The sequence below is a fragment of the Bombus pascuorum genome, chromosome 2 (assembly GCF_905332965.1).
Source record: "Bombus pascuorum chromosome 2, iyBomPasc1.1, whole genome shotgun sequence".
Taxonomy (NCBI): domain Eukaryota; kingdom Metazoa; phylum Arthropoda; class Insecta; order Hymenoptera; family Apidae; genus Bombus; species Bombus pascuorum.
In genome coordinates, this window is record NC_083489.1 from 1,009,833 (window position 1) to 1,036,792 (window position 26,960).

Here is a 26,960-nt window from a genome sequence, read left to right on the forward strand (position 1 = left end):
TTCGCACGAATATCCAGTCTATTAAAAATTTTAATAACGATTATGACAACGATAGTGGAATAACTAGGCGTTATTCTATTATTAAACACGAATAACAGAGACATTTCGACACGGTTGAAATATAAAAGATGTATTTAATTTCCGTAACATGATGTATGACACGGTATCGATCATTTTCAGTGATCGAGATAGATTTAGAAGTCTTGCAGGCTGTCTTCGCAATTATTCAATCCGTTATCGTGCAAAAGGGCTTGAAATATTGAGAAGTAACGTCGAGAACCGAAAGATGCATCGCTTTTCGTCCTGTTCCCACGTCAAAATTTATGACATCGGTGACTACGGCCGGATTATGTATGCATGTAATTCGATGGAAAATTCATTTGCGTTTCACTAGACTCGTTAAACTTCTACGGACGTTACGTGGTGCTGCATAATTAAACGCGAAACACGCTAAATAAATGCTTACCGTTCGCGTCCTTCGCTTCTAGTCCCTCTGCTTCCACGACTACCACGCTTAGGACAACTATCGGTGGCTGAAAAGTTTAACAACCGTTTCAAAAAATAATTAATCATTTTCGTCTTGGTTAAAAATATCAGTTTACCGACAAACGGAGCTTACGCAATTTTCATGGTATACGTATATCGGAGTAAAATTTATGAGAATAATTTTACGACGATCGATCAGAGATATAATTGAATACATTTTATTTGGACATTGAACATAATATAGAGAATATACGATTGCGACTGTAAACGGATCGTAATGTTTTATTCTTATCGTGTGTTTTAATTTCAATGTAAAATGAATTATATTTCCGATATAATACCATTTTTTTATGTATTTTAATCACGAAGCTATTTGTTTTATTATTAAAAACAGCTGGAGACTGAATCGATTGGAATTATATTATTTAGCCGATGATAAAATATGGAGAAACGGAGCAGTAATTGCTCCAGCGGTGTTTCTTATTAATTTGCTTTATCCAACTTCAATGCTGTTTCGTATCGTTGGCCAAGAATGAAATCGTTTTACGGAGCTTCGTTTTTCATTTTCTGTATAAATGTAATAAAGCTTTGTTTCAGTAATTGCTTGCTTTGTAACGGTACTGCGTTATGCTTGCGTATACTGCGTCGTTTTTAAATAACCTTTCATAAAGCGACGAGCTCTGCAACAACACTCGAATCGAACTTTTTGCCCGAATACATGTTTCAGTAACCGCGTATGACTGCTTTTATTTCAAATGCGCAATTTCCACTGTGATATTATTTACAAAGCACGCCGCTTCTTTTCATCTTCGTTATCGAATTCATTCGATCCATTACTCGAATTAAATAAGACAAAACGACAACTGAGACGTACTTTAAAAAGTATAAAAAGATATTTACAGAGTATTCCAACAGTCGGTCAACTATTCGACACCTTAATATGAGCTACGATATTTAACGAGACCATCCTCAGCAACAATTGCACTTTGAAGACTAAATAATAGGTCGTCCGAAAAGTTTCTTTCGTTTCATAAGGAAATTATGGATGCACAACATTTTCCGTCTTATATTATATTATCGAATTACGTACGATCCACTTTGTTCCATCAAGATTGAGATTACAGCGTTCGACGGATTAGGTTCGTTTGTATAAAGACGCGTCGTTGTAAAAGACGTGTCTGTAGAGGAAAGACGCTTTTCGGACAACCTAATAGTATATTCATGCCATATACCAATCGTTCACGAAGTGCACATTCGCGATAAATGTCTCGTAACTTTTATGTACATTTTCGGATTGGTTTCAAATTTCGCTATTACAATCGTTACAATTCTATGTCGCTACAGCGTCAACGATATTCCAGAAAGCTTCACACGATGCGGATAATATATTCATAAAAATATGGCGCAGCAGATGTTGGAATACTTTGGCGAGCTACCACATGTACGATCGAATAATAAGAAAGAAGACGATGAAACGTACCTTCTCTTCCGACGCGATGTTCAGATATCGTCGATGTTGATCCGGCGGAACCCCAAAAGCTTCCTGCGCGTACCTATAAAGATCTTCCTTGTAGTGCGCGTATTGTCCCGTGCTAGCGCCCACAGTGTTGGCGATCGTGTAGAGGACTTCTATGTACAACTGCTCCAACTGAAACAATGTTTTTAAACGCGTATTGTATTCGTTGGAAACAGTTCGTCCCACGACAATCTGCAGTTGAATGTTCAACCGCGTTTTTCGTTATCAATTTGACGCGCTCGCTTTCGAGAGGCACCCATTCCACATCCCTTCGAGGAAACTTTAAAACGAGATTTCTCTTTGTTTCAGCCGCTGATGAAAACATGCTGAAGCATTAACGTACAACAAAGACTCGTGTATCTTTATCTTTTTTAACTTTTCTTCGTTCGTTTCTTTGATACCAAGCCGCTTCTTTGTTTCCCTTGGTTTTCAGATTTCAAGCGACGAGAAAAGTTTAAACAGACGCGGTGATTTATTATTTAAGAGCGGAAATGCACAACGACAGCACAGTTGCGAGACTTAAAAGTTTTAAATACTCGTTTCGCAATTATAGTTTATATTGCACGGAGAATTCAGATTTAATTGGCTACTTGGATTCGATATCGTCTCGATCCTTAGAACGCAATTTTTCAATGTTATCCTATTTCCTCTCCAAAGTGTTGTAATATCATTATCAAATAGGTTTATCGATGAAACCTACTATCGCGCATAAAAATTATTTAAACGAAGAATTTGTTATTTAATTAACTTAACGTTATTTTACAAGTATATCAGTTTACAAAATGTAACGTATACCTTTATAATAGTATCTCTAGAATATTTCTGTAATAGTATATCAAAATACTACCTTCTTTTCCTACAATTACGAAAAATTAACGTTTTACCGATACGTTCATTGATAATAAAATAGCAAATTACTTCATTATCGAAAACTTACGAAGATTTTAATGGAATGTCGCAAATTCCCACATTATCCCAGCTATTACGCGTAATACGTTTAACGATAAGCGATAATTGGACAAGATTTCCGAGTAATTTTTCAACGAGAAATATTTCATTCCTTCGACTAGTGCTTCCAGTCGACTTCGTTCAATCACGCCGGTGTAAGTGAAATTCATCCAGATTTGACTAAGCTGCAAGATAAATAGCACAGCGAGAGCTTGTGAAACCTCTCTCCCATGAGAATATCCTTTTTGGCGGTCCTCAATTTATGGTAATCAGAACCGCTATGTAGCTTGTACATGCGAGTGCAAGAGTGACTACTTTTTAACAAACTATTTTTTTTCGGCCAACAATGTCCGTAAAAAAGGCAGGCGAAACAACGTTCGAAAAAAAAGAGAAAAGTTTTAGAAATAAAGTTACCAGAGTATGTGAACGCGAGATAGAATATGTGCGAATGATTCCGGGTCATCTGGCCATTAACGGTGTATTTTAATGCGCGTTAACGTCTGCGTGTATTTTAAGAAAAGCATTCGCTTTACCTAAACGAAATACGAAATGTTTAATAGACACATGAATAATTAAAGAACTAAAAATACTGCGATGTGTATTATTCGATATTGCACAATACAATTATCGTGCGAGTTTAGGGTTAATAATAAATGATCGAAGCCTTCGTTATTAACGAAATGTGATAATATCGAATGCAATATATTTACATAATAATATTAACCAAAGCTGAAAGCACAAAACACGCTCTTTGTCGTTATCGATCTGATACGACGCGTAAAAGAGTGAAAAGGCTAATTATAAAATATAAAAATATAATAACCGATATGGATATTGGCTAAAACGACTAGTCCGAGTTTCGGAGAACCCGATTTCTATGTTTTATATAAAATTCGAAACTTTAGATGTCAACGAGAATTTCGCGAATTTTGTTTGTTACACAATCTGCTGTACAAGCAGATTAATTAAGTATAATTTTGTTGGAAGTTGATCAGTGAAATAAGGTTTCTACTTTTAAGCTGCACCGTAATTTTACGACTGAGAATATAACTTTTAAAAGTTTCGACGGAAATCTGGTACCGGAGGTAAATAACGAGTTACCTGGAAGATTTATTGGTAGAAAGGTGGAGAAAATTTTATAGCTAACGATTAAGGAGCGGACTAAGTTAAAAAGAGATAATTAGATACAGCTTCGTAACCGTTACAAAAAACTTTAAGGTCGATGATTTATTTTATTCCACCGACCTAGCTTGTACTGAAAAGTATGACGTTGTTATTATTCACTTTAAATCGTTTTATCTTCAACGTGAAAACTGTTTTTCTCGTGTATTCCATAGCGGAACAATTTTAAAATTCAATACATCAACAAATGTTATTTTTTATTCAGTTTTCGGATTAAATATGCACTTTTACCTGTTGAATCCTCTTGAATATACTAAAAATGTTGATAGTTGTAACATAGCGCTACAAGGATTAACTTTAAATATTTGAGATATGATCTATATTTTTTTTTATTAGAAATTCTTGTAATTGATTGAAACTTGATTAAAATATCTACTTGTGTACTACTTATTTCTTCGTAACATTTCTTAACAGTTTGTAAAGGATTTCAGAAGGTTTAAGAACGAGATGAAAACGAATTAAATAACTTACGATCAAAACAGGATTCAAAGTTTAAATGCGAATCGTTACGAGCTCTTGGCAAAATATTATTTCTACGTTAAATCCCGATTTATCTCGAGGAGAATTTGTATAAAATATACTCGATCCCGAAGGATCGCTTGCAGCCGTTGAAAGATATTTTCTTTCTTCACCACGGTATATCGTTTTTCGTTCGTCTAATTCGCTTCGTCGTTGTAGCGTATCGATAGTTCGACAGAAAGGAACGTGTAACGCGATTTCAGTGGAAATAATAAGCGGAAAGCGATCGAGTTTTCAGTTCCTAACGAAGTGGAAAAAAGAGAAATCGGCGTTGCAACCAGCGTAAAGACCGTGTGACGATCCGAACAATTTGATGGAATCCTTTCGAGCCACTCGACGAAACGCGAACGCCATTATTCTTTCCGTGGTGCGCTTCTTGTTACTCATTTCCTTCCGGATAAATGACGACGCTGCGATCGTTTGCTTTACGAGGGATCTCTTTTATGAGGCCGGAAGGACGTGGAATCGAGCGTGAAAAATTCCTTCAATCCCATTCAATTCTAACAATCTTTGAATCGCGTTATTTATCTGTGTGATATATTACATAAAGATATATATATTCAAGATAGATTTCACGAATCAATAAGTTTTCAACAATGTGAATGATTCAGATATTATATATCATATATAACATTGTCAGAAGGAAATGTGCAAATATAATATAGTGCTTTGCAAAAATGAAACGCTATGCCATGGTATATTTCAATCTATCGCGGCGAAATGTATTAAATTCGCGTGACAGTCAACGTGTTAACGAGTTAAAACTTTTTTGATAGCTTTAAAAACGACACGGGACGTTTAATAATTCCATGTAAAATGCCGGAACTCTGATTATTGAAACTTTATATTGAATTTTTATATCGTTTGAGATATTGGATCGAACGAAGATATTTATAATAATAAAAATCGGTTTGACGATCGCACGGGTAAAATGGAAAAGTTCGGTGCTAAAAGTTGCGAAACCTGTAAACACGAAGTTAACGAAAAATTAATTTTGATAACTCGGAGCATGGGAGTTCTGATTTTGTAAGGTCATGCTTGAAAGACTTTGCTTTCAAAAAATTAAGGATAAAAAGGATAACTGTTTGGACTTCGAGTGAAAAGTAACGTAATATAAGGATTTTAAACGTGTGGTGGTACGTAATCCCAAAGTAAAAATTTCGTGGAACGTTCTTCGCTCTCGAAAACGGAAAATATTTCTGAAATATAATTTTTCTGTACCAGCGAATGCAGAAGTGAATCTTGCAGGTGCAGAATATCTAATATAGTCCACCGGTTTATCGTGTCACGAAGTTGCGTTTGAGTTTGAATTTCTCTCGCACAGTGGCCCAGGGAACGTTCATCCAGAGTTCCATAATCCACCTACACGTTAGCATTGTCCACTTTGTGAAAAGCAGATCGTAAATACGACGTGTCCAGTCAGAAAGGAGTATCAAGAGTATTACTCTCAAAGATATTCTACAGGTTTTTTACAAATTTCCTATGCTGCTTTATGACACATATATACATATATACATAAGAGAGGTAAAATCATAAAGGTTTTACTGAAAAGATTACAAGAACAATGAAAAATGCGAATAGCGAAATAACCGAATAATAAACAACACAATGAAAGCGATTAATAAAAATGAGAATCAAAAAATATAAGAAACGTATATTTAGGAAGATTTTAGTGAAAAGGTTAGATATAGTAACGACGTAAAATGTAAATGGAAAATGGTTGAATAATAAATAGATCTATGAAATCTACGCTTTGCATTGGCAATTTTGTGCGGTTGCATATAAATGTGGAATTAATATTGCATTTGTCAAATAAATTCAATCAAATTGATCGATCGATATTATAAATAGGTTCTCATGGAGGCGAACAAAACTGTATTCATCGTTTTCTCCAAATCGCCAATTTTAATGTTAATGAAAAAAGAGGAAGAGAATAGGATTAATTTGTATAAACCAAGCGAAACCAAAATCTGACCTTTTAATAATACAACAATATCATTCATATTCGTTCGATGTTTTAAATTAAATGAATTTCAATTAATTCAAATTAATTCACTGAAAACAAGGATAATGCAGGAACGTTAAAAATAGGAAGGATTATCTCAACCACTTAATGCACATTCTGATTGAGGATTGTCGTGTCTGTTGCCGGTATCTTACGCGAAATATCGAGGTTTCTCGGAAGTGCAATCATGAAATTGCAGATCGCTGGTGGAATAAACAAATGTTAAACAGGCGATATCGTTAAAGCGGCTGTCCGTCATTTCGATTGACCAGCACGCATAATATTTCAAGGGAAATATAACTACCAAGTCGCATGCGATCTGCGCATACCGTAACCACCATGATAAATGACAAAATGCATCACTATGAGAACGTTGCGAACAAAGCGTTATACTCGCGATAGTAAGTAAAAATAGAGGAAGAAAATCGAGGAACTGTTATTTTCTTGAAGTATATAAAGGCTCGATCGTGATTGTTAGTATTATATTTCACAATTTAAGATCTTGGGGGGATTGCATACTGATAGTTACGCACGCAAAGATTCAATTTGTAAGAAAATACAGGATTTGATTAATGGCTAGCGATGATTAAAGTCTAAATTTGTATCGAGAGAATCGAAGACAATTAATATTAAAATAATATTTAGCGAAAGAGAGAAAAATAACCGTGTGTATCCATATATTGAAAAATTACTAATTGGTTATTTTAATTATTCCGGTAGTTTCAATGATAACCGTAGAATGAAATTGCAAATTGAGGTACAGAAAATTAAAGGACCAGAATGGTTGATCGATCGGACGTTTCATTTTGTAAAGTGTACATACGCGTTCTTTTTCCCATTCTCTGGCTACGCGTTCGAAGAAATTTCATACAGAAATTTATAGAAGAAGTTTGTGACAGTTTATATAAAGGATTGGAGATTTCTCTCTTTCGTTACGTTTCGCGATAAAATTATATTAGTCTGGTCACGATCGAGTCTCGAAGAAAAGAAAGTCTTTGAGAAAACAAAAATCGAATTTTCTACTTTTCTTTTCTATTAAAATAAAACGCTATCGCATGAAACACGAGGAAAACAAGACATCGGATCACTATATCGATTTTGTTATCGGAATAAGCAAAATTATCAAAATGACGTGTATTCGTTGTACGTGTAAAAATTGTTTAAAGATCAAATATTACGCGTTTGTAATTTTTAATGGATCTACGTTACTCTCTATGCATATGGATTTATACACAAGATTGTGTTTTGACACGTTACCGTGTTTTCATGTTCCTCGTCGCATGGTTAACTTCAAGCACGAAAGTGTATTGTTTAAAGTGTGATTAAATTCGACGCGCAGCTGCTTGCATCGCGTCGACTGAAAGCAGTTAACAACTCTATCTCGCGTTTAAACGATAGCGAATGGTTAGAAGCTTTTGCATTCACCAAAACAGGCCATATAGCGCGTCACTTTCATATTGCTGACACTACGGCGAAAACCGGAAACTTACACTCGTTATGTTTCGTCTGGTAAACTTGCAGAATTACGTACAACGCGGCCTACTCTAAAACAGAGGATAAACTTGTCCTTTCTTTAAACTTTTCTCTCTCTGTGCTTAACTTTTGCTTCTCATTTCCACGATTGCAGTTTTAACAAAGTAAACACGCTTCTAAGAAAAATCATCCTAATATTTTTTAATAATTGCCACGTGTTGATTCTTTTCAATCTTCTTTACATATCCACGTATAAAAATGTGGTGATTTAAATTGAAGATTAACACGTTGATTGTCACGACGGTCATCGGTATCATCGGTTAGAACGATTAAGGAAAGATAAATTTCATGAAGTGAAAAGTTTCCAACAGTGTCAGTGACTTATGTAACACTTTCAGAGAAAAAGTGCGCGATTTCGCAAAAGTTAAATGCTATGATTAAGGTGCGGCTCTCATAGTAAAGTATATAAAATTCACACGGCGATCAACGTGTTAAATTATTTATTATTTTTCTGTTAATTTATGCGGATTAATTTTTAATTTACTTCCAACGAATTTAACTGATTTCGTATATTTAATTTAATTTCTTTCTACTAAAACTTAATTTAATTTACTTCTGACTTGGGATTAATGAAATAACCATTATTTGTAAGAGAGAGCTCACCTCTTTTTTGGTGAAACGATAAGTTTGCGTCAAGCTGGTGTCTCTGGACGGGGGAGGCGGTTCCTTGGCCCTGGCCTCCACTTCTTGAAGGACCATGAGCCTTCGATTTTCCTGTCTCCAAGATAACGCGGTGAAACTTTCGAAGAAAGAGCCGTCCGTCTCTTGAACCCTGCAAGATCAATTACGTTTCATTCTCGTCACTTGTTGCTTCTTCGTTGCGTATCATAACATATATAGTAGATAGAGTGTCTGACAAAAAATTGATGCTACTGAAAATACTTAAATTTCTTTCCCGAGCTTTCGTGAAAATTTATAGCGATTCTCTTTAATGATATAATAGATATTGCGTGTCTTTCGAAACTTATATAGAACAATCTGTCAAATCATTTACGCTATTTCAGATTCAGATGCGTTTTTCGATCCATTGTTTCGTTGCCATGTAACCAAATAAATTTATTAACAAAATATATACATATATATATTTATAAGATCTTCAAAATACCCATGATAATTACTACTATTTTCAAGGATCTTCAAGTTATTATTTTTAATTATATAATGCTGTAATGTACGGAACGAACGATAAATTTCTAGTTTTAAAATTAAAACTCGGTCTAGAAAAATTTTTACACCTACTTTAACGAATTAAAGCTAGCCTCACTAAAGAGATAAAATAGACAAACTCGAAGATGGCATAATCGTTGGGGATAGCCAACCACATGTTAGTTAGCAATTAAGCTAGAAAAATTTACCGAATGCCCAGCTGGACAAATTGTAAAGCACAAATTAAATAACGAAGAAAATTATAAATAATAAAATTATAAAAAAATATTACAAGGACAAAGAATTATGTGCCAATGATTTTCCGAGAAACAGCGAGTGCTGCTAAAAGTTTCAATGAAAAGTAGACAATGATCGCGGTGATCGTTCAAGGAGAATTCGATGCCTAATTATCGCAGTCGTATGCACGTATTTCCGTTCATTTTTTTCTCGCACTTACGTGTGCGCTGAGTTTTGCGTCGTTGCAGTAATATCGATCAGTCGAGGTGTTTCATGTTTTTTTTTCACCTTCTCTTTTCGCTCTCTGACTTTTTTTAATTAATGTACAGCGCTTCGTGTGAACGAGAATGACGCAACGAAACACGTTGCAATTTGAAAATTGCCATTTTGAAAGGCATCCGTGATTCTCGATGAAAATTTCTCTGGAAATTGAACTTCCTTTTCGTTAGCCGAAGTACAAATCGTAAACGACGTATCTGATTTGGTTCTTTTAGAATACTGATACACGTATTTGCGTCTCATGTGCAAATATTTATGGAAATTCGTATTAAAATCATAAAAAGAGGAAACAAAATACAGAATTGTCTTAGCTATTAAATATTACACTTTCGATATTTCCTATTTTCTACACATTATATGCATCACATGCTTGTTTGTATTTTCAAATTTTCCACAAATGCATAAAAATCCGTAGTTTAATAATAATGTACTTTTTATCCCTCGAATAAACTATTTATTGCAGAATTTTTATTCGTAATGAATTGAAGTGGCACGAAAATCTGCTGCTTATTTCTTTTATTCCTTTCATTTGTTACGAGATTCAGTCGAATAAAACGTAACTGAACTAGATGTTACGATAGAAACGATGTTGCTTTCTAACTTTAACAATCTTCTAGATTATAGTAGATTATAGTGGTTTAATGCATTTTTTAAAGACCGAGCATGGTTATGATATTTCTGAGGTTCATACACAATGCAGACACGTACTACATGTCGCAAAAGGTAGAAACACATCGAAGAAAGCGATCACTCCCTGCGTTTCTTGCGATCATTTCCACGATGGATATTTTATCGACCATGTATACATTACGATACAAATTTATTAAATTGTGATAATAGTACGAGATAATATTAAACGATTTTAATTCGTCTCGTAGGCAATAATTAAATGATGTCTAATTTTATTCTCGATAAAGCTATCATATCGTACCGAATGGTCTAGCCATTGCATTGGAAGGGTTAGTTCGTGTGTTTCACACATTTCCAGCTAATAGCAGAATCTCCCGTAAAGTCAACAGGTGTGGCGTTAATTTTCGTATTCCATTAACACTGAATTTAAATCTCGCTTCCGGCGTACGCTTGATATTTTAAATTTATGCATGCGTTCTATGCATTTCACAATTTTTCACACAATTTTAACATTTTTCTCTATTTTTGTAACAAAGCGTATATCACTTATTTTACTCTCGTCGATATAATTTCCTCCGCGATCTTTCGATTATACGAATAAAGTGTTAAATCAAGTCATAAGAAGCGTAATCCTTTCGTTATTAAATAGAAATAATTAAATTTCTCTGAAATCCTAAAATTGTTTTCCACGTTCTGCCAAGTTTTCCATTCCACTTTTATAAAACTCTTATCGTAACGTTTTCCATTGTTTCCTTTAACGATAATATATATCTTACATTAGATATATATAACAAGTTCCCCATTCTCTCTTTCGTAAAACTCTTACTGTTATATCTGTATCATTGTTTCAAACTGAGTTCTCAAGGAGCACGATATTTATCGTATATTATACAATCTAATATATTTATTCATGCAAGGTAAGGGTTTGTTGTCCCTTCAAACTCGACTATGATTGTATTTTCACAGGTGTCGTTTCGAAATATCAAAAATTCTCCGAAACTGTAATACAGGGATTATTCGACGCAATAATCCACGAAAGGGGGGCAAAGAATAGCTTTCTTAGGAACAATAAAGCGTCCCTATCGAGCGACACCGGTTGGGCGGTTGAACAGAGGGATGCGAAGGGATCCGGAGAAAATAGCGAAATGAAAAATATGCAGATGAAAGTACGTTAAGCGAGCGTGTATTTGACGCGTCTGAAGGATCTGTGGGTCGTCTCGGATCTAATTTAAATCCGAAAGAAGCGACGCCACGCTCCGTGTCCCGGAGGAGCGTTCCACTTGGACTTGGCTGATACGAAAACGAGAAGTTTCCTCTCGCGCATCGTCGCTACGAGTCAACGAAATAGAATCGATATTCCTTTCAACTTTGCAAGAAATATCGTTCGGTTTAACATATCACAGGATGGTCCTCAGAATCCTGTTACGTTTCTGCAATTATAATAAATCGTAAGAGAATTAGGTCTTAGGAATTAGCTCTTAGATATATCATAATGTGCAATCTGAAACGTGCAAATGTGAAAAAATATTTTTAATAATTGTCAATCTGGCTCGATCTTATTTTATCGAATACTTAAAAATACTTTTGTCGAATATTTTTAAAACATAAACCAAAGAGGGTTGTTGTATTTCTATTTCACAAGTTTTGAAACCTCTTTATTCTACGATTCTGTCCTGTAACCATATGATTTCCCTAGTTATTACGTAAGAACTGGCTGATAGTACAAACGTCTGCTCGTGATCCACATGTGAAATTTATCGGCTGTAGGGTTGAAGTATTAACTGACACATGCCGGGTCATTAATCTCGAATGTGTTGACATGTTCACTGCATACATATCAGCCCCGATTCGCCTCATAATTTTACGACATGCATGTGATATTCGTTTGGATGGACGCAAATTAAAAATTACGTAATGTTTTCAAATAAACTTTAGCAATGATTCATACGATATATACAGTTCGATTTTATTACGATTAATAATCATAGTTCTACAATATGAAAATAGAGTTTCTTTTAACGAAAACATTTGTCGGTATATAAATTATTGAAATTGTATTATATTTTCATATAACGGTAATAGAATTTCAATCAAAAACGTGCTGTGTTGGTATCCTGGCCAGAGTATTTTCGGAAAAATATTTTCTGTTCGCCATTTCGAACTTTTCTGTGTAATTTCTCTAAATATTCCTAGACTTTGGTTCTTGCGTCTTTCTACTTTTTAATTCTTTTTTACCCTGGCGCACCATTGGAAGTACACATATAGCGTGTAAATTCGAGCGAATGTTAGTGGATACTAGTTTTCTTTTTCTTGAATTTTCTAGCACTTTCTTTATTTATTTCTATTCTCGTCCTTCTCTAAGCCCTACTTAAACCCAGCTATTTTCTTCCTAAAAGCAGCTTTTCTGCTTTCCTTTGCCGAATCCATGTCGAACCTCGTTACGATCGAGTTATCTTGTTTCATTATCGTGTTATCTTTGTAAAAATAAATGGAGGATAAAGGAGATAAAAGCTCCATTCTCTTGAAATCTTTACAAGTGCAAAACAACTCATCATTTTTATTATAAATACAATTTGCTCTGATAGCTGAAGAAAAAATCTACGCTTTTTCTTCCAAATCCATTAATTCTAATCTTTCGATCTTTTTCACACTCGCGAGTCTTGAATATTTATATATTTGTTATAAAAATTATGCCGTATTATTTATTTGGTATTCGTACTATCTTTTCACTCAGAAAATATTTGTATCGCAGACTATAAATAGGTTTATAACATCTTGGTTCGTTGACTCGTTATCGATAGATACGTTAAATGGTTAAACGATTTCGTTAGGGAGCAACGATCGATCTAGCAACACGTTACTCAAGAAACATATTATTGTGCAGCGTAGGGTTGTACACTCTGGTGGATTTATGGTTGCTTGGCCAGTATTTATTACAGTCTGATTCGAATTTATAGCGTTTCAGATCGCGTTAAAGCAAATTATCAGGTATTTTCTATTAAGGAACGTTTCGATTAAGACACAAAGCCACTTCAAACGTATAGTAAGGTTCGTTGGATTCAAATTTTCCAAGACTAAATAACTTTAACTTTCGGTAATATTTCAAAGCGATAATATGTTTAAATCTTTAAAAATTCATACGATAACTTGCTTCAAAATGTTAACAAGTAATTCAAGAATCCCATCGAACTACAACACACCTTTTGAAACTTTGAAATAGGATAATAACGTAGAAGTGAATTGTCGCTAATGGAATTAATAAACTTTGTGTTTGATCTTAACGTTACAGAATTTAATCAGAACGCGTTTAAGTCGCAATTTGCTCTGTTTCAGACGAAATCAAATCCTTGACGTTGACGAATGCGATATCAAAGGGAAGGTCTCGCGTTTTCTTAGAAGGGAGCAATCGGTATTAGTGTACCCCGCTATGCTTTGACAATGAAACCGTAGCGTTGTACGTAACAAGTGAGCGAGAAGCTAGAACGCAATACTTGATCGTTTCTCCTGTTACGAAATCAATGCCACCCTTTGACCAGAGAGAAGAGAACTAGAACACAAAGAGAAAATAGAGTACACGTGTATGTTTACTTTAAATTGAGTCACTTTCTAAACCGAAAAGAAGATCATTCGTATCCGAAAACTGTAAGTAAGTAAGTACTGTAAATATGTAAATACTGTAATCATAGTAAATAACATAATTTAACACCCCCCTCCCCTTCCCTCTCATCCCCCCCCCCCCCCAAAATCCCACAACGCATAAAAGTAATACACCGAGGAGTCCTGTTTTGCGGCCAAGTTTCAGGACAAAATACAACACACACAAGAATACACAAAAATCACGCTCCAATGCGACTTAAACCCAAAAAACAAAAAAATAAACGCAAAAACCGAAAATCCACGACACATATTAGACCATGGCTACGTCGTACCGACGCGTATCGGTACTTTTGCCTAAACACACTATACTCAAATTCATTGTTTATTGTGAATCTCAAAAATGTACAAAAAATCAAATATTGGCTAAATAAACTATTTAAAAAAAAAAAAAAAAAACAAGATGTAAGCTATAGAACGAAGTTATTAGTAGGAAGACGACCCTCGAAAATTGAAGATAGTCGTCTGAGACGATGTAACAATTATTTAATTACTTGAATTATTAAACTAATATCGAACAGTAGATACGACACGCAGTTTCTTACATTTGCAAATTGAACAGCAGTTGATAATAACCGTAAGAGTACTTAAAATTAGACTTCTGGAATTTTCCAGTATTCGAGTCTGGAATCCAATTAAATATTGAATTAAATGAAATAATTCAATTATTTCAGAGTATTACACAGTCCATGTGATACTACGTCTTATCGAAGATAATGAAATACCGAATTCAGTAAATTGCATTCAGTAAAATTCAGATCAGAATAAAATTACCCTCGATTAATTTCTAATTAAGGTCGGTTTAATGTCTGTTTCCTTCCAAGGATCTTTTTAACATCAAATATATGCCACGTGATATCAGAGTAACAGAACTTTCGTACCTACAGGGCAACTTAATCAACCGAACCCCCCTAATTTGTTGCAGCTTAAAGAAACTAAGTAGAGTTCGTTGAACTGCAACAGGGCTTGCGGAAATTGCTTATACGCTGTGTTGAGTGCAGTTCCTTGGTGTCTATCAAACTTTCACATACTCGACTCTAGTCTATCCTTTGGAAGTTTCTCCAAAATTCTTTAGCGACCAATAGCATTTAACAAACTAATATTTGATAAACTTTGTAATTGGATCTGTATAAAAAAACCTCTGGTTTCCTATGTCCAAAAAGTCGAAGCTTCAATCGACGTATAGTACAGTCAATAGAATGCGGATATTTATGAAAATTCGTGTTTTTATGAATACAGAGTACTAAAAGAATAAAACTTATTAAATATTGTAACAAGTGCTAGACTTTAGATATTTTATTACGTGTATTCTACGAATTTAGCGCTCTAAAATTTCTCATAAGTACGTAAAAATCCTTAACCCAATTATCGATATTAAGGGGATCAAAGAAAATTCTCTTGATGCTCTTTATGAAAAAAGATCTTTTGTTCGAAGAATACGATCCATGACAAAACCAAAACTTCCATTTCGTTCACGAGGTGGCACATCATTCGCGAATCGAGTAAGAGAACAAGAAAAGAGCAAACCTTATCTTCCTCGGAGCAAACAGCATAACAAAGTAGAACTAAATGGAAGGTCGAGGAGATAGAAAAATAGAAACTCGAACCGAAGGACAATGAAAATTGGAAGGCGAAGAAGTAAGAACTAAAAGAAGATAGATACGGTGGAAGAAGAGAATGCACGTTTGATACACAAGAGACACGAGAGGAAGGAAACGTACAATTTCGAAGGAAATGAAGAAAGAGAAAAAGAAACACCGACCTCGTTAAGACAGCCGGGCACTCGATATCATTCTTGAGGAATACGCGACGTTTACCTCGTTAAGCATGGCCTGTTGCACTAATTTATACAAAACAGCCAACTTGTTGTATATTACGTCTAGCAGGATGTTAATAAACGTCCGTGGCAGACTGCCGGTAAATCTGACGATTTCCCCCTTTAGTTCTTTCGAGGTGAATTCTTTTTTAACAATGCGCGCAAAGGTATGATAATACGAAGTATGATACGCCAAAATTTCAAAAAGGGAAATATAATTTGAAAGTAATTTTTAAAGTGGCATATGTAATTCTGTTCGTATGTTGCGGCGAATTTCAACGGTAACGAAGGAAAGCGTATAATTTAATAAAGCGAATGGAAAGTATAGCGATCTAATGAGAAAAATAATTTTTTAAATGGAATATGTAATTTTGTGGAGATAAATTTTAGCGATGACAGAGAAAAACGAGTTATAGTCTGTTGAAATAAAGGTGTAGCAATCCAAAGGAATCTTTATAAAAATTACCTTGGGGCGTGCTGAAAGGGTTAAACTTGATTTCTATCGAGAGTATTACGTTTTAGTCGCTGCACGGTAATAGACGTTGACGAATGAAACCGCGTATTTCTCTTCATTTGTCAAAAAATGTAAGAATATGTCCTTCGTTAAACGATTAATAATTAACACGTTGAGTGCCACGAAGATCACCGATGATCCACGCTACTAAATTTTTCAAAATAATTGAAATAAGATTATCAAATATTCAACAATATGAATCGCTTGGATAACGTTGCCAGAAAGAAGTGCTCAGAGAGGATATAATAACGCGCAAAAATTACATGTTATTCAGGACAAAGTATATGAGATTCTCGTGACAATGAACGTGTTAATTTGGTAAAAGAAGAAATTCAATTTAAATACGCTCGTTTACTCCAAATTCAACGTATTTATCGAGAAAAATTTGACGACTTAATAAATCTTCTAAATATCATAAAAATCCAGATTTATTTTACAAAGCTAACAAATCCTTCTACGATCCACTTTGTAATGCAATATTTCCCCTTCGCTAAGTCATTCAAGGAACAGCCAGCACCACAATCTCATCCCTTCCAAATAAACAAGCTATTCTTCCCAGGATCATAATCTTGAAAAGGAGCGAGCATAACTCGATCTAAGACGAATTCCTCGCCGCTGTTCGCTACTATTCGACCCTGTGTAAGCGTGGCCTCGAAATTGCGTTGCCGTTCGACGTACAAGAATAAATCTGGCATTGCCTTCATTCCGGCCTCGGCTTATTTAATTTATTCGACGGTGGCACGGCACAAAGAGGTTTCCCTTCCATCGAAAATGGAATTTCAATGCGGAGAACGCTTACCGGCAGAGCTTAGAGCTTGCCATTTTCTTCTCTTCCTCTCCGTGTCCTCCACTTCCCGTTTCTACGTCCGTACCTACTTTCACCAGTTTCTTTGACGTTTCTCGGTATCTGTTGCTGGAACCTGACGAAACGAGAACGCTGCGAAGGTAAGACGTATCGATAAAGTTCAAAGGGGAAGATCATGGTGCCGAGATACAAATGATACGTGACTCAGAAACGCGGTCTCCATCGCCAAGGATATGATTTCCACCGTATGAATCACGTTCCCACGTATACGACGCTTTGGCCGGTCTGACACTGTCTGACGCTCCTCTATGAATTTCGTGCTTCTTCCCGGAATTCCTATTCCCTTTCGTTCTGTCACTCTGTTTTTAGTTCTTACTTTCTTTCTCGTGCCGAGACATTTCCTTATCAGATCAAGTTGACGCTTCGATTGAAAAGATTTCTGACAGTGTGAGGGAAGATGTAGAAGTTATTCAGTGCTTTTCACCATACTTTGTTCTCCCAGTTCTGTTCCCTTGTAGTTCTACTTCACGCTGGAAAGTTTTTATCGCTCTTTCTCATTTTCTATGGCGTTAGTTTTTCAGGCGTTTATAGTTATAAATATTGCCACGAATAGCTTCTTTATATGGTGAATTTGCTTCTATGTTGTAATTTTTTGTGCCTTCTCTATTGATATCTTTGACATAAGCTTTTGTTTTCGAATATTTTCTGGATATATTTCAGGCAATTTTTTATAACACGGGTGGACTTTTCATTTTCGTCTAAATTTTCCTTTGACATTTTCGACTGCCTTTAAAAAATGTATTTGTTATAAAATATAAATAGCAAAACCGTAAAATTATAAAATACGAATGGAGACTGCGAATTATAAAATACAAATATAAGCTGTAAATCGTGAAATATTAACATAAATTGAAAATTGTAAAACATAAATACAAATTATATACTTTTCATTATACGATGACAATATATAAAATACAAATCTGAACTTTAAAATATATTAAACATAAAATCATAATTCCATGGTAATTTTATATTTCCAGAATTTCATTTCCAACAGAAGACTTACTTTATAGAAGTCAAATTTCGAGTGGTTTCTACGTTTTTCCGCATCTTCCATCGTCGTTGAGTTTATATCAAAGAGAACATAAGCACGTACCTTTGCAGTTATTTTTCTTCCAACTCCTAATTTATATTCTTATCCTTCCCCTTCTCCCAAGAAATTTATTTTTCATGCCAATATGTATATCTTCTCTATCACCCACGAGATATATAATCGCACAACTTCAAACACACGCATACACGTTACAGTATTTTTACGAGGATGGAAATTCGAAGCGGGTCGTTTTCTAGTTTGTTTGAAAAACCAGTACGATGAAAATTGCTAGAGTTGCGAGAACCGTTCAAAATTTGAATACCACGGAAACATCGAGAGACCCGGTGAAAATTTACGGTTACAATTTTTACTGTCATTTATGCCTTCGGCAACGGTGGTCGTAAACTCAATGGCAAGCACTTTGGTATCCGGTTCGTAGATTGTTAACGTCAGGAAGGATGTTTATATCGTGTATCGTCCCCTTACCTTGCTACTTCTACCCTATCTTTTCAGAAGATTTGTCTCGGCCAAGTAACTGCGATAGAAAATTCTATTCTGCCGTCTTCCGTTTCTTTCTCGAGATTGCTATCGATTTAAGAAAGAAAAGAAAAAAACGGAAAGAAAAAGAATAAGAATCGATTAGTTAGTTTCGAAGACGGTACAGGAAACCTTTCATTGGAATGAGTTCCTGCTTTTCTACGAGAAAAATATTCGGATATTTCTTGGTGGAAGTAAGTAAAAAAGAGAGTGAATTGAATTGTTGCGTAGCATTGGTTGAACATACGTTCGATTTGTCTTATTGTGAATTTTCCTTTGTTGAGATGTTTTATTGGAACTAGAGAAAGCTGGATGAACAGGGTTAATCGTGTTTTTAATTTACTTTTTTTTCAACATGTCAATTGAACCGATTGTTACAGTCTCCTCATACTGCTGGAGCAAAGACCGTGTCGAAGTCGATTTATGAGCGATAGACCTGCACGGTTATATTAGCGACAGGTGCTCGATCGAGTGACGAATCAAACGCGCAATTAGAACGGCGTATTGTATTCGTCTTTGCCATTATAAGGACAGTGATATACAGAAGTACACGCGAGTACGAAAAAGCAACTAAGAATTCTATCAAATTAAGAAATCATATACAACTACTCAACTCTTGATTTTAAATTTACAATGTTTCGAGTGTGCAAGTCTTTAAATCTTCGAATCGACAAGTTCTCAGTTTTTCAAATATTCAAATACCCAAATACCCAAATATTCAAACTTCCAAATGCTTGAATATGCAAATTCTTAAGAATTCTATCAAATTAAGAAATCATAAACAACTACTCAACTCTTGATTTTAAATTTACAATATTTCGAGTATGCAAATCTTTAAATTTTCGAATCGCCAAGTTCTCAGTTTCCTAAATATTCAAATACCCAAATCCCCAAATACCCAAATATTCAAACTTCCAAATGCTTGAATATGCAAATTCGTAAGAATTCTATCAAATTAAGAAATCATAAACAACTACTCAACTCTTGATTTTAAATTTACAATATTTCGAGTATGCAAGTCTTTAAATCTTCGAATCGCCAAGTTCTCAGTTTCTCAAGTATTCAAATACCCAAATCCCCAAATTCCTAAATACCCAAATATTCAAACTTCCAAATGCTTGAATATGCGAATTCTTAAGAATTCTATCAAATTAAGAAATCATAAACAACTACTCAACTCTTGATTTTAAATTTACAATGTTTCGAGTGTGCAAGTTTTCAAATTTTCGAATCGCCAAGTTCTCAGTTTCCTAAATATTCAAATACCCAAATCTCCAAATTCCTAAATACCCAAATATTCAAACTTCCAAATGCTTGAATATGCAAATTCGTAAGAATTCTATCAAATTAAGAAATCATAAACAACTACTCAACTCTTGATTTTAAATTTACAATATTTCGAGTATGCAAGTCTTTAAATCTTCGAATCGACAAGTTCTCAGTTTCTCAAGTATTCAAATACCCAAATCCCCAAATCCCCAAATACCCAAATATTCAAACTTCCAAATGCTTGAATATGCAAATTCGTAAGAATTCTATCAAATTAAGAAATCATAAACAACTACTCAACTCTTGATTTTAAATTTACAATATTTCGAGTATGCAAGTCTTTAAATCTTCGAATCGCCAAGTTCTCAGTTTCTCAAATATTCAAATACCCAAATCCCCAAATATCCAAATATTCAAACTTCCAAATGCTTGAATATGCAAATTTTTAATTTTTGAAATTTGTAACAATAAGATCGATATCATTAAGTTACAGTTGATGCCTATTAATAGCAGCTGAGCCAAGGTTCCTTAACAATAGCTTAACCAAGAAGCTGAATTCTTCCTGTACCCTATACAATCTCTTATCGACACGCCCCACATTCGGTTCAGTAGGTTACACAGGATCCGAGTACATAACCAGGACGATCGATGATCGTAGACAACCGGAACCGCAGGCAACGATATAAAATATTCTTGGATTTGACAATAGGAATTCGTGGATATAGCCGTAAATTTCTGCCGATAGGAGGATTAGGATCAAGACGTGGAATTCGCGAGCTTGTCCATCCTGTTGCTTCCCTCCTTCTGTTCGCGATATTATGTTTCATCCCCTTGGCTATGCGAATAAACGTAAAGGGTAATGGACCGCGAAGCGACTCGATGAAACGTAACCTTCCGGGTTCCTTCTGTTAAGCAATTACTAGCTCGTGGAAATTGAACGATTCCTGTGTAGATTGAACGTCGTTCGCTTCGCCATTGCCGAGACCTTCTCTCCAGTTTCCAGTCGTATCTATCGTTCGAATCGAATCGAACGATTGATAACAGGTAAGAGATGAGGGTAGAAGTTGATACAATCGATTGGATAGGAATTATCCAATTATTTAAGTTTCTTTATACGTGTAGTAGTTTTAATCTATCTTTTATGGATATTGGAAAATTTAATAAAATAAAGCTTATCGTTGTTGTTTCTTTTACTCTTCTATTATCTCAGATAAATTTTACGTATATTTTTTATTTATTGTATCGGTAGTAATCTTTGTAACAATCCACTGTCAAACCATATTCTTATTCTTAATCTAAAAATATCATCTTTAAACTATTTGAATCAGTTCTCTAATTGCCATGATAAAAAATAATCAGCCGAAAATATTTAAAAGAAGGTTTGTACATTATTAGTAGAGAAATTGTAATATCTCTGAGAATTAGTTTTCTCTAAATTATCTTCTTTGTTTTCAATCGTATAAAATTTTCCAATAAGAACATTCTTCAGATTCGACAGTAATATTTTACTAAAAACAATTCTACCAAAAGAAACGAGACCGCTTAATCGTTCAGTTATTATTAATTCTTTTCGTATTATCAATTATATTCGGACAAACGATTTTGTCTCTTCGTTAACCCTCTTTTATTTGTCTTTTACGAATGTTTCCAGAATCACAACCATCGCTTTAATAATAATAAAAAAAAAGGATGTGGTAACCCAGAGGAATTTCCTTTGTTCTTTTAAACTGTTGCTTTTTTTTTAATCCGATCTGTGTTCCAGCAAATTCGATGTATCGCAGTATCGTCGTCAAAGCGTTCATCTCCACTGGGAGTTGGAAGCGGCGCTATTCTTTCCTTCCGCGTTCCTCCGAGCCCTTCGAGCGTTTAATTTATCGAGTGAATAAACCCGCTGCGGAGAATAACTTTCAAGAATGTGTCAATTCGTGTGAACTGCGGAGAACCGTCTTCATTAACCGTCGAACAGTTCGAACGAAGATTAGTTAGTTAACGGTAATTACTAGATTGCCCCGATTAATGTGATTAAGTAAGTACATCTTTCTTGAAAGTCTTCTCATTTCTTGTCGCTCGTTTGTTCTAATATTCCATAATTATTATTATCACCAATTAGTCTCGATATTACGGCTTAAACTTATGTAACGTTAATGTAAAAATTAAGATTGGAAAAGCGAAGTACGCTTTATAGATTTAATTCGATGTACCAATACGACGACTGATATTCTCGATAAATAAAATTCAATGCGTTATACGAAGGTAAATTGTACGTTTAATAAAAGCGTTACCTTATTAAACACGGAAACCTTTTCATTTTGAATTTTGAAATTCCCCGTTGGTTATTCAGAAATGAGCATATTTAGTCATTTCCAGTTAAAGTAGTTTGCAACAATTTTATTCAATTTTAATCAAAGTCTCTCGTAGTTTCTTTTCAAGTAGCAACTAATATCGTTAATCAAATACGATCTCTTTGCATTTTCGCTTGAATTAAACTTCATTTACCGAATGTCCAGTTGGAGAAATTGTAAAGTACAAATTAAATAATAATAATAAAAAAAAAAAGAAATTAAACTTCTCAGAATGGTCTGTATTCGCAATATGTTACGTCCGGTGACTCTCTACACAAACCAGGCCCCACGCCGCGAGCACAATGGCTGCTAGATGTTTACGTACTCTTCTAGCATACCCTCGATAGACTTAAGGATCCACCATAAATCTTGGCATTTTCATAGTTAAGGTTCTCCAGACCAAACAAGTGCCTTTTTACTTCAAGTATTCCTCGAAGTTATTGTCCACTCCGGGAAGGTACGGGAAATTTGGTTTTTCTCATGTACCGTGTCTCCCGCTAGCAACCTTCTCTCGAGGGCGGCTAGAACTCTTCCTTGTCCACCAACTTTTTTCTCATCCAATTAGGAGCAACGACTATTGCCCTAATTTTCCTAGGCAAAATCTACGAATCCGATGGTCTCGTCCGCTACACACACCCATCAATAGCTTTCCTCTGCCACGACATCTTCATCGAACTATACTGACCTTCCATCTTTAGATCAGTCAACATCTCTTAACTGGTTTACCACCCTTAGATCAGTCATATATTTAACTTATATCTATACGCACCGAGCGTAACTGTCTATGTCTATAAAGTTGTTGGAATAAAGTATATATTGTAACCTGTTACTACAGTGTTATAATCAGTTCAACCACCTCTATTATCCTAAACGAAATAGGGAACCGATCATTTCGTGGCGTTGATTATCTAATCGTAATGGGAATTTACGACTCCCGTTGGCGCGCTTCTTCGCGATCGCGTCTCTCCGCGATCGGTCAAACACAATGATTAATTCCCAATTTCATTATTTCGAAAACCCTTCGTCCTGTGGCGGCACTCGACAGTAAAAATATCACTATTCGACACTAACTAGTATCGGACGACAGCAACGCAGTGGTTAGCGCCTTAGGTTACGAACGTTCGGAATCCCGAGTTTCAAATCCCGGCGACCGGAGTCCGATTTTCCTTCCGCGGCATGGAAAATGAGAAGAAAAATGCAGCTGTATCCCAGCAGCGACACCAGCGACCTGCAGTCTCACCCTACACAACTCACAGGCTAGCGCACTAAGGACATAAAAGATATAACTTAGAAAAAACGAAGCTGGCACCCCGCTGGGGGTAGCCACCCACATGCTATATTTATTTTTATTTTATTTTTTTTTCTTCACCAATAAGATATAACACTTTACCAAATGTCCATAAGAACAAATTGTAAAATAACCAAAATAAAATAAAAAAAAAAAAAAACTAACTAAGGAGAACATTAAACGCATCAGCAACTACAACTATCACGGGCCTATTCATCTCAGTCCTAATTTTTTTTTTTTTTTAGTTTATTTTGGTTTTTTACAATTTGTCCTGAAGGACATTTGGTAAAGTATTATATCTTATTTATTGAGGAAAAAAAAAATAAAAATAAAATATAGCATGTGGGTGGCTGCCGTCTTCGTGTTTGCTAGGTTACATATTTTATGCTCAGTCCTAATGAAATACCAAAATTTGAAATAAAAAAAAGAAAAAAAAGCTGTAACGAAACCGATCGAAAAATACTGAAAATCGTGCGCCATTACGATACAAGCGAGACGGATATCACTATAAACAATAAAATTGTGCCTAGCTTCCTCAAAGTAATTACTTGGCTAAGCTCGTCAATAAACGCTCATCAAAAACCCTCGACCAGCTCAACTATCTCTCATCCGACGAGTATTTCACAGGCAGCACTGAAGCGATGCAAGCTGCTCTCAATCTTGCTCGCTTAGAAACTTGAGAAAGATGTTAATCTTATTCGCCGCTAATTGCTCCGGCAGTTAATTAACGCGTCGCGTCGAGTCGGGAGGAAGGCGTGGCTCGTTCGACTCTCTCGAAAAATCTTTTCAAGTCCCCCCAACCTCTTTTCGCAACCTACTAAAGCCTCAACAAGTGTCACGCCCGTCTTACGTGTACTCGTTTGTCACCCGGATAAAAAAGTTTCAGAAATAAAGAAGAGAAAGTCTAGCTGTCAGCCTTTTTTCTACTCCGCTTGTTCAATTGTCTCCATGGTGTAAGAAAGCTCGATACTGGGTTTTGTCGCACGCTTCAGTGCTACAGTGAATCGTGCGGTGAAATACACGCGAGGAGCTTGCGATTGTTCGCCTGTTCACCAGGGAGAACAATTAAAATAAAACGTATATTTGTATACAGAATTATGAAAAGAAGGTCTGGGAAAATTACAAAGTTACAAATAATTTGCACATCGTTTCATAATCTTATATTACGTTTTAAAAAGCTTTGTTTTTTAATCAGATGTTTTTTTAGATTAGAAATAGTACGTGGTCACTTTGGAATACTAGCTCGAAAGAAAATTAAACTGCTTACTAAACTCGATAAAAAGTTTCAGCTATATCTATACTTTCTGTTGCCAAGACACCTAGGTTAAAAAACTGAAAGGTATTTCTTGAAATCGAAATTGGCTGCCGTTATTCGATAGGAAAGTTTCTTCGGAACGCGATAAAATTTGATTCCAAGTTAATCGAGCTTCTATTCGAAATGGCAGAAAGTTCGAAGCTAGATTTTCTCTGTGGCTATTAAGATAGCTCGAGATACCTTGAGTTAAGGTTTCACGGAAGATTATCTTACAGATTACATCACATTACATAGCAAATTAGTTTTATCTAAAAGAATTGTTTTTATAGATATTATAGAATCTCGAAAAGAATTATTTTCAACATCGTCGTGATACCTATGTCAGTTCTTCTCTAAACGTATTCTGTTACTAAATAGAAATAGAACGACGAATTTTTGAATTCTAATTGTCTTTCTAAATTCTAAATTGAATTGAAAGTTATTAACTCAACTAGCAATCTAAAATTATCAAAAACTCTATTCGAAATGTAACATAACGCGATGCACAAGTGTACCATCCAAAAACTTCCGTAAATTCTACAATTGTCAGGAACGTAGATTCAAGTCGAAGAAAATTCAACGTGATATATAAAATACGATTATTGAAAGTGTCGTTTTCTTCTGTTTTTTAACAGCCATATTTCATCGAAATTTTTAAAACAGAGGTCAATTTCGCGTAACGAACTCTCAGCTTTGAGTTTATTCCGAAAGAATGTTTGTTTTTGCTGGAAATAATTTCAATTATTTGATTTAACAAGCGACTGTATAACACGGTGGAGACTGGCAGTGACAAAGAGCTCCTTCAAATGTTTTTAAAGCTTTGTATAGTAAATTTCACTTTGAATTTCGAAGAGAATTTTTCTTTTTATCGGAGTGAAAAGAATTTTTATTTAATTGGTCGAAAAATTCTATGAAGACATTTTATAGAACAATGAATTTCACTCCTGAATTTATTTGAAAAGAACTTCGTCGAAAATAATGTCAAAAATTTGGTTCGGTAAAAGATGCTATACTGTAATAAATACACTAACAAGCGTGTTAACCGACAAATCAAAAGAGATGTTTTCAAATTTTGCGGAAGTCTAGAACTGTAAAAAGATATGGGTCTGGCTATAAACAGTCTATTTTTCCCCTTGAAACGTGACACGATATTCCTCTATGAAGAGTATCGATACAAAAGATTTAGTATTCTTTTCTTCGCCGTCTATTCACAGAGATATCTACGAATTTTCAGTAATCGCCTTTTATCCGCATCTTACATTACAAATCTCCTCTCGTTATTCCTCGTCTGTTCTCGTTATTCTCTGTCTTTCACGAATCACCTTAACGAAGTCACGCGTAGAAGAAGGCGCTGTTAAATCAATTCCCATGTTTCTCGTCTGGAAATGGTGGATTGAACGAGGAGAATGACCTGACACCTCGTGAACAGCGACGAGGATAACGCGCTAAGAACACAATGGACTTGGTCTGAGCGTGTACGCAAGTAGATTGATCGATGTCCACCGCTTTCCGTGGAATGGAAACGAGACTGTGGTCTACCTAATGGAGGTAATGGCGCAAGGGAAAGGGCCTCGCAAGAAATATGGCCGTTCGACCATGCTGAGATAAAAGGATACGTACAAGGAACGGTCGTCCATCGATGACCGCGACCTTTCGACCCTTTGACCTTGTACCTGCACGAACAACTCCCTCTACCTTTAGAAACGGGCCATAGCGCCCTCCTTCTATTATGTTTGACGCTCGTTAAAACTCGTATCCGCCTTTTGTTCCCACCGATTCGTGAAATCGTATCGCGTTTGATCATCCGGTGCTATCAGGGTATTTATTTCCGAACAGTTATGGGGGTAAGCTTCCGGGATTAAGAGAA

General features: G+C 35.3%; 1 protein-coding gene across 3 annotated transcripts in view; it reads right to left on the bottom strand.

Annotated features, from left to right (window-relative positions):
- LOC132904630 (BAI1-associated protein 3) overlaps nucleotides 1-26,960 on the bottom strand; it is a 125,823-nt gene that overhangs the window by 24,497 nt on the left and 74,366 nt on the right. For all 3 annotated transcript variants that reach the window (XM_060955285.1, XM_060955283.1, XM_060955284.1), the window contains exons 4-6: nucleotides 8,793-8,961; nucleotides 1,967-2,134; nucleotides 467-533 (exon numbers count right to left, since the gene is read on the bottom strand). In XM_060955285.1, coding sequence (XP_060811268.1) covers nucleotides 467-533; nucleotides 1,967-2,134; nucleotides 8,793-8,961 — 404 coding nt within the window. The remainder of the gene's footprint in view (nucleotides 1-466; nucleotides 534-1,966; nucleotides 2,135-8,792; nucleotides 8,962-26,960) is intronic.